At 40.2% G+C, this 9,734-nt stretch overlaps 1 protein-coding gene across 1 annotated transcript in view; it reads right to left on the bottom strand.

Moving 5' to 3' along the window:
- The window catches only part of LOC103522098 (lysine-specific demethylase 3A), a gene marked incomplete at its 3' end in the record, with an annotated part of 10,131 nt that extends 4,622 nt beyond the window's left edge, over positions 1 to 5,509 (bottom strand). Inside the window, 1 exon segment of the mRNA XM_008487205.1 lies at positions 5,262 to 5,509. Within this exon segment, the coding sequence (XP_008485427.1) occupies positions 5,262 to 5,499 (238 nt within the window).
- Between the last annotated feature and the right edge of the window lie 4,225 nt (positions 5,510 to 9,734).

Below are 9,734 nucleotides of genomic sequence, written 5' to 3'. Positions count from 1 at the left end.
ACCAATCTACGAAGTATTACCTACCGTTTGATCAATAGGAGGCGCGGGGTCAATCCCAGCTGAGGCATGGAATTTCATTTCATTTATTTGGAGAATTTGGCAACAATAATAGAGCTCTAAGGATTAGGTCCAGCCTAGTTAGGCTTAGTTGTTAGGCGTCTTGCCTTGTAAGCGCTAGCCGCGGGTTCGATTCCCCCCGGGGCGGATTTTATCCTGATGGATAATGTTCGTTCTCGGAAACGGCTGGCTTTCTCCATATTCCTGTCTTCCTCTCTCTTCGATTTCGGGACGAAAGACATAGCAGTTACAGTTCCTTCTGTCCAAACTGTAAAAAAAAGGATATAGGTGGTAAAGACACTTTGACGAAACCTTCGCCCAGTGCACGGGTTCGATTCCCGGTGGGTCGAAATTTTTTCGGCTCTGTGCTGGAATTCGGGGTATCAGCTCAGACCTCGTGATGACAATTTGAGTAGCTTACTTCAAAGTCGAGTAGCGACAGTGGCGGCACTTAACCAGGGTAAAAAGAAGGAAGTAACTTGGTAATGATGTAATACCCACAAAGTTGATGAAGAAGCTCTCTGTTTTACCAAAAAAGAATTCGATGATTTGATTTGATTGATGGAATCATTGGTTTCAGATCAACAAGGACAAGTTCTGTGTACTCCCTAGCAGGTTGGTCCACCAATAGTAAACTAAAACATTACTCTCCTGGCTTTGTTCAATCAGCCGGGATACGAAGCAACTTCTTCCAACTCCTCAACACAAACAAGGTATAGTTGTATGTATCAACTTGATTAGTTGACTCTGTAATTTGTGAAGGTCCATATTATACAAATTGAAGAATACCAGGATGGAATGCCAGACTTGGCACTTAATTTTCTGATCTCACCGCTTTAAGGCGATATTTTGGATAGGAACTTGGTCCTTTTTTTTCACATTTGATGTTTTTGTGAGGGGTTGAAAATACAGGATAATTTTACAAACATTCACTTATTTTATACATATATTTTTACACTTTACAAAATAAACAGACAAGTTTTCTGTTAAAGTTTCTGTATAAATGGAGGCAGAAGTGGAGTACATAGGTGTTGGTGACAGAAAAATTAACATAAAGAAAAAAATGGCCAGAGCCTAGTTCGCTTGGAGGGTAGCGGCGTCTGGACTATTGTAAGCGCTAGGTCGCGGGTTCGATTCCCTCCCGGGGCGGATTTTATCTGAACAGATAAGGTTACGTCTCTCGGAACGGCTGGCTTTACTCCTAATCCTGTTTACTTCTCTCTTCGCTTTCGGATGATAAAGCCATTAGCAGTAACAGTTCCTCTAACAACTCCACAATAAAAAGCTTGTTTCCTGCAAATACATACGAAGTCCGCATAAACAGTTAATAGGACTGTAAATGCCCTATTATTTGTATTTTCACAAACATCTCTCTGTACAGGGTGTGTCTGGAGAAGGTCATCATCACCCATCCAGTACTACCGACGGTCATCCCATCGTCTCCGGCACTGCTACGGGTCCGCAATCGAACACTTCAACAAAGGCCGTCTAGTACGCTATACAACCGACCAGTGGCGTATAGCTACCAGGAGGTCCTTGCCAAATACATTGAGAACTCGTGTGTGCGATGGGTATTCGGATAAGTTTAGCTTCGTGTTGTACACGCAAGGGGTGGGGTCTGGCCCCGTTGGAAAACCAATTGGGCGATGTGTTTCCGATAGTAACGGGGACAGGAGTACTGGGATAGCAATGGGGGACGGAACTATAACGTTCCAAATGTCACAGGTGAGCTCGCGTAACCGGCACTGATTGAGAGCTGACGATCTGAAGTGCCGTGAATACACGTGAACGAAAATAGTGCCCGTCCATACATCTGATTTTTTTTTTCGAATGTCCTGTAAGCCAATGTAATTTAATGAGATGTTTGAACGATTTTTGTTTTTTTTTCCGGGACGACGCACAATATGTCCTGTGGGGCAATGTAATTCTAAATGAGAGTGTTTCCACAACAGACGACCAGATTTTTTTTCCGAACACCCAAAAAAGTTCTTGTAGGCAATGTAATTTGAAGGAGGTGTTTCCACTACGGTATGACACGATTTTTCCGGAACGACAAGTGCGAGTGGGAACGACCCCGATATTCCAAGCTCAGAACCAAAAAAAAAACCATTCGTCCACTGTCGGGAATCGAACCCGGGAACCTCCTGTGTCCACACCGAGGAAGCGTTCCTCCGAGGTCAAGGAATTTTGGGTTTAATCGTTTTTGGTAAACCAATACAAAATGTTAACTTTATCCGAATCCGTCGGAAAGGAGAAAGAAGAAATTTCATTGCGATCTTTTTTTTCTTTTGTAAAATAATTTTCCCATTATGTTGACACATTGTGATTTGAACATAACTTTTTCACCTCCTAAATTCTCAAGGACTGAACTCTCTGATTTTTGTAGACTAGTCTCAAATTAACCTAACCAGAATGACATTGCGAGGACAAATAGGTCTATGGATTTAGGAAGATCACGACCGAGTGAATCTCATTTTGATTTCGGCCAAGAGTAGAAACGTTAACAGGTCGCGAATTCAGAAATATCAAAACCGTCTTTTTTAGCAGAGTGTTTATTTAATGTCCTCGTAAGTTGTATGTCTCGCCTAATAAAAATGGTCGAAATAAAAAACAACAATAATTTTATTAATATTTTTATTTATATGTTCATTTATTTATCTTTAATACAAGGAATTTTGGAAAATTCTATACAATTTTTAAACATGTTGATTTTTTTTCATATATTTTAAGTTTAATAATAATAAAAAAAAAGTCAATCGCTTTACGGAATCACTTCTTTTCAGGGCGAAAATGAAAATAAATTATCAGAGCTTACCTTACAAAGAAAATTTCTAAAAACAAAGTGTAAATAACAAAGAATAGTATTACTGTTCTGTTTTAAAACAACGAGGGGAAATGATACTGGATGAAGTTCATGCAAACTGTGTTTACCTTCGTAAAAAGTGGCGGTGGAAGTAAAATAAGAGAAGAAACTTAGAGAAATAGAATAAATAAATAAATACATTTATTGCTTGTCAACTGAAAATTAACAGTTCGGAGGTGTTAAAATTGTTGAAAATAACGAAATTTCCAATTTAAAAAAGTTTATCCCCAAAGAGAATTGTTTTGTTAAAAAAGGAAAAATAAAGGGGTTTTCATTATCACAGCGTTGTGTTTTTACTTCTTTTTTTTTCTCTCTTTTCTCGCAGATTTCAAACTCTTTTCCTTTGTCTCTCATTCTTTTTCAAGTATTTCTCGCGTTACGTACATTTTAGACACCTACTTTGCCTGGAATTTCAAAGGTATTTCCTCATACCTTCAGTTCACCACCATCACAACTTCTTAGAATTCAATCAAGTCCGTTCAAATTCATAGGGTTAACCACTAAGGCATGCGCTTGCGTCATGTTAAAGATCAATTTCGATTAAAAAAAAAATAAAATAAAAAAAAAGTCGGACAGTACCAACGGGTTACTTTCTGGTGTTCTCGTGTTGACCCAGCCCCCAAAATGGGAAGTATTGTGTCTCTTATCGCCCATCTGATAAGGCGATTGGAAAATGGGCATGCTAATACACATACCACTTCTAATGTTGACTTTTGTAAATAAATAACTTCCTGGAGGCCGAGTTCCACTGAGCACACGAGTGTTTTTACCTGGTAGGTAGCAGCTCAGCAAAGTCCTCGCCCGGGGGCCAATCCTTCAGCTTGAGTAGCATCCCCTGACCCTTGTCGTCCTTCAGTCGCTTGCCCACATTCTCGAAGCCCTCCCAGAACTTGCGCATGCTCTGGTTGGGCACGGTGTTGCCTGTGACGCAGTTGATCAGGTCGTTACGCAGATCGCCAAAGTCGGCGGCGAAGGAGTCCGGATGCCATAGGGAGGGGTCTAGTTGGGCGCCGACCCCAGACACCAGCACGGGTTGCCCGCGACGCCACATGTCCTGAGCAGAATATAGACGAAGGAGGTTAATACTGGTGAAATATTACGCAGATCGCCAAAGTCGGCGGCGAAGGAGTCCGGATGCCATAGGGAGGGGTCTAGTTGGGCGCCGACCCCAGACACCAGCACGGGCTGCCCGCGACGCCACATGTCCTGAGCAGAATATAGAGGAACGAGGTTAATACTGGTGAAATATCTTAAAGGCTCGCAGTGAAATAATAGAGAGGAAGGAGGTTAATACTGGTGAAATATCTTACATAGCAGGAAAAATGAGGACCAACGGAATTTTTCTTTTTCTTCTACGACTTCTAGATCCCGAGATAAATCGATTTGAAAAATACCGGTAAGACGTGAAGTTTGATGTCACGGCATACGCTCCCGTAGGCGATGACGTCATAAATTATGACTCCCGCTTCGTTTGTTTGTGCGCAAGCGTTTCTACGCATTTTGACGTGAAATCTGACGTCACGTGAACTTTTTCATTAGAACGGCAATTAAAAATTGAATTTTCGACCTTTTAAAGTTACTTTTTCGGAGTTTTGACCTCATATTTGGACTTTTTCATTGGCACAGCGGTTAAAAATTGTTCGACCTTTTAAAGTTACTTTTTCGGAGTTTTGACCTCAGATTTGGATTTTTCACAACTTTTTACGTAGGAATCGACCTTTTATTAATAATATTTTCCCAATTGCAACTCCTCCATTGAGCAACTTCACAAATAACTAAGTGTTTAGTAAACTATTGAACTCATTGAGAAAAAAATCTAGTTTAAGCCTTTGAAATAGACGAGGAAATGGCTTTCAGGTCATAATTCAATGAGCAAATTTTAGGAGTGAAACATTTTTGTCCGACATTTACCTCAAAACTTCAGACGTACATATGTATGTAAGGTAGAACGCCTGTCTTATAAGCGCTAGGTTGCGGGTTTGATTCCCGCCCGGGGCAAACTTTAGCCTAAACAGACAAGGTTCGTTCTCGGAACGGCTACCTTTCTCCTATCCTGTCCTTGCTCTCTCTTCAATTACGGGACGATAAGACCTCCGCTGAAAAGAAATCTTTACTTTCGTACGCTTCCCGACACGCTTCAATAGTAGAGGAGACTTTTACTATGGCCGTGATATCCACAAAATTTGTGGGGAGGCTCTCGGCTTCTTTTTTTCTGAAGAGGTTTGACAGAGGCAACTGTAACTGCTAAGATAGGAGAAAGCCAGCCGTTCCGAGAACGAACATTATCGGATCAGGATAAAATCTGTCCCGGCCGGGAACAGAACAAATAATTTATTATTACCTCTCATATACTCGCTATGATCCCCATCCTTAGGAATACCGACGTGCACCATCAGATTGACCGCATCACTAATGTCCAGATGCAGATTAGTTGTCGCTTTGCTCGGATAGAGGGCGTTACCATACGCAATGTACATCTTCGGGCCTAGGTCTGGCTTGACGAAACACTCAGGCAGACGTGAGGCGAGATTCAGGCGGCCTGAACGCTGAGTGTACTCGCCCAGTGGTAGGACTCGCATTAGATCCGCGAACCTGAGGAATTATCGGGAGAATATAAGTCTATGGGAGAAGTTATTCGTCAGGTCGAACAAGAAATCGCCCAAGAACAAAAATCCTGGGAAGAAAAAAAGTCAGTGGCCTAGAATCGTTTCCGCTGGCGTTCCTCTGTTGAGGTCCTACGTCCCCCTCGGAGTTAAAGGACATAAGTAAGTTCGTCAGGACATGTTTCAACAAGGGAGACGGCCTGAACGCTGAGTGTACTCGCCCAGTGGTAGGACTCGCATTAGATCCGCGAACCTGAGGAATTATTGGGAGAATATAAGTATATGGGAGAAGTTATTCGTCAGGTCGAACAAGAAATCGCCCAAGAACAAAAATCCTGGGAAGAAATAAAGTCAGTGGCCTAGAATCGTAGAATCGTTTCCGCTGGCGCTCCTCTGTTGAGGTCCTACGTCCCCCTCGGGGTTAAAGGACACAAGTAAGTTCGTCAGGAGTCAGCTCCCATGGCGTAGTGGTCACTGCGCTCGCCTTGCACGCGGGAGACCCGGGTTAGATTCCCGGCGGGGTCAAGAAATTTGTATCATGTAAATGATTGATTCCGTGACTGGCCGTTACGGGGCCCACTCAGCCTCGTGAGGAAAATGAGTAGCTATGTACTATATTCTTTTATCTATTTATTTATATTGATTAGAGCCTGCTATATTCTTGATCACTTTTTGATTTGAATCCAGCTAATTTCATTAGTGGGAAGGATTATTTTATTTATTCGTTTTCCTGGTAGCCTTTTCTATGAGATTTTTTATTATTTATTTATTTATTGCTGGACATTTCAGTTGGAATACAAAATAAATGTCGGAATATGTGTGTTGCATGGTTGCTTCTTTCCCTGCCCTTAGGAAAAAAAAGTCCATTCCTTTGAATTACCTCGTATGTCTATCGACCTTTGTATTTACCCTGTATACCCACCGACCGACCTCGTATTACTGGACATTTCAGCAATACTGTTAGAATACAAAAATGTCTGAATATGTGTGTTACATAGTTGCCTCCCTGCTCCTTCACTTTTTGTTTGTATTGAAAAGAAATTGTGTTTCCTTCTTATCCACATTGGTTTTTCATGTATTTGTTATTTACTTTTCTTCTATTGACTCTAATACATTGGTGTATTTTTATTTACCGAGGTATGTTTGTTTACATAGGAAGGAAGGGACCAAAAGGTAGGTAGTAGCTACATATGTAGGTAGATGGACGTAGAGGGAAATTCGTTGGGAAAGCACTGCAAAAGGTTTGAGGTTTTATTCAATGCGGGTAATTCTTAAAAAAAAAAAAAAAAAAACAACAACAACAACAAGTGAGTCCCAAAAAACAACTGGATGATTTTCCATTTTGGCGGTGCACGAGAAATCGGGGCCGCTTGAAGGCCCTTTTTCTGAAAGAAGATAAGATCGTTATGACATTATTTTTCTTTGAGCATCTCATACTTTATTATGCTTAAGATCTTTATTGTGTTCTGCTATTTTCTAGTGATTAATTTATTTTAAGAAAAAGCTTTTAGCTCTCAACTGATTGTTTGTTTTTTTCTTTGTTTTTGTTTGTTTGTTTGTTTTGCACAAGGACCCAGCTTGAAGTTTTTATCTCGGACAGCTCCTTCGTCAGTTGATTGATGTCCTTTTTATAGGTACTTGCCTTATATTCCAACTTTTATTTGGGCCCTATATTCCAACTTTTATTCTGCCCTATATTACCACTTTTCTCTTAATTGGAAGAAAAGTTTTCCATGTTTTGTAAAAGTCATTCGAGAAGTTCCATTAGTCATCGTGTTTTCTATTTCTTTTTCATCACCATTCTTCTTCTTCTTCTTCTACCCCTTTCTTTTTTCTCTGTATCAATCCTTTAGTCATCTTTTCGTCCAAATGTGTCCACATATATTCCCATCTCAATTTTTTTCCTCTTTCTCTTCTTCTCTCTCTCTCTTTCTTTTTATCTCTATTTTCCCTTTGCTTTTGATGTTTCTATCCTTCTTCTTTTCTCTATTTCTCTTCTTTCTTCCTCTACCTTTTTCTTCTTCGTCTTCTTCTTGTTCTCATTGTCTCTCTTTCCCTCTTACTATTTTCCAATCTCCAATATTTTTCTTCCTCCTTCTCTTCCTCTCTTTCTCCTAATTTCTTTCCCTTCTCCTTTCTTCAGCTTCCCTTTTCATCCCCTCCCAGAAAACATAAAACTTCTCAGAAACACTCGGCTATTTTCACTGGAACTTTCAGAAAAACTAATCATCTAAATGGCCAAGCTTGGGCCGCTGAAGTAACACGATAAGCAAACAAGAGAGGAAAATAATTAGAAAAAAAGGCACGTGTCTCAAACTCTTTTTTGCTGTCAATCTGTTGAAAAGTTTCACATGAGCTACTCTTTCCAATCTACAAAGTTAAGCAATCTTCGGTGTAGCCAGCCTAATTAGATTGGAAGGTAGTGCTTTTACAAGGCAGACTTTCAAGCCAATTAGGCTGTATTTTTTTTCCTTTGTTTTGAGTGGCAGAATTCTGAAGAATGAGGCTCTTCCAGCTGACTACATCTCTTCCTCTTCCGCCCAACCCAAATGGCCAACAAGATGTCCAACAACGGTTGGCCATCTGGGATATCACAAGCTGTTGGCTCTCTCATGTTGAGAACAGTGGAGCTGGTTGGTGGTTGAAATTCCAAAGAGCTGATGGCTCGGAGAAGTAAAATAAGGAGAAGCGAAAGAAGAAGAAGAAGAAGAAGAAGAAGAAGAAGAAGAAGAAGAAGAAGAAAAAATATACGAGAAGAAAAATGAGAAAAAAGACAAAAGTATGGGAAAAAACAACAACAACAACAACAACAACAACAACAACAACAACAACAACAACAACAACAACAACAACAACAACAACAACAACACCAACACCAACAACAACAACAAAAACAACGGAGCGCTAAAAGTTCTCAAATTTTCATCGTTAATTGCAAGTCGCCACCGACCTCAACAGTTCTAGCGTGGGCAAGAAGAACAACAAGCAGAAGAAGAAGCAAGAGGAGGAAAAAAGCAAGAGAAGAACGAGAGACGCGAAAACAAAGGATCGCAAAGGAAGAAAAATTGGCGTTGTAGATTAAACTCTCGATGTGGGCGCGCAGAAACAGAATGAAGAGTGGATGAAGAAAGAGGAAAGACAGGAACAAGGCGGAAAGAAGGCAAACCGGCAGAAGAACGTACAACTTTGTAACGTGATAAGATGGAATTTCAAGGGGATGATGACAGGAGATGGAAGTCGGCAAAAAGTGCGAGAAAAAAAGAAAGGAGGAAAAGGAAAAGAGAGGGAGAGACGGCGATCTTGTTTGTAAGTGTTGGATTCAGTTTTTTTGACTCCGCTGTTTCATGCCATCCTGTGCTTGGCCATAAGGAAGTGTTATCCAACATCTAGGCTATCAATTTTAATTAATTGAATGAAATTATTTTTAGATTTTACATTTACACAATTGAATTAGGAAAACTTTTAATAGGCTACAGCAGCGTAAATGATGTTTTGTATCCAATTGAGTATTTCTGCCTCTTTTTTTCTATTTATATTTATTATTTATTACTTCTAATTCAGGTAGGTTATTGTAAACAATTGTTAATGGTTTAACATGTAGGTAGGATAATCAAACATACGAGGTATGATATGAAGGAATATTGACAACACAACTACCTAGGTATCTAATCTAGAGCAACAATGTTCTCCCTAACGCGGCCTAGATATTGCGACTTTTCACTGAAACAAAACTTCTCACCAAGGTAACCAAATTATAGCACAAACATTTTTAACTTTCTATTTTTAAATTATTTTGTTGTTTGTTCCACACAAAATCTCTTGAATGTCGGACGAAATTAACACGAACGAAAAAGCGGACGCGGTCAAAAACCGCGACGGAACGAAAACACGCGACAAAAAGGGAGTGAGGAATGGCGACGCGGTGACTGCTCCTGCTTCGCATGACCAGTCATGATTTTCAATCGTGGAAAGCTAAGCCGCACTCTTTAGTGTAACTAATTTATAAGTTAGGCTTACTGTTTACAAAGCTAGCAGAGAAATGGCAAAATGCTTTTAATTCCCAATCGTTTGTTACTGAAACAATTATAGTCCTACCCACTGATAGGCTAAAATGGTTTAACAATGTCGCGGCAGGAACCCTGGTATGGCCCTATCGTATGGTTTAAAGTAGCGAAATGCCTGGTTTGGCAAGTAACTCTATAAAAACAAGT

This window comes from Diaphorina citri, unplaced genomic scaffold (genome assembly GCF_000475195.1).
Source record: "Diaphorina citri unplaced genomic scaffold, Diaci psyllid genome assembly version 1.1 scaffold6864, whole genome shotgun sequence".
Taxonomy (NCBI): domain Eukaryota; kingdom Metazoa; phylum Arthropoda; class Insecta; order Hemiptera; family Psyllidae; genus Diaphorina; species Diaphorina citri.
The sequence above is the reverse complement of the archived record's forward strand: the minus strand, read 5'-3'. Positions and strand labels throughout refer to the sequence as shown.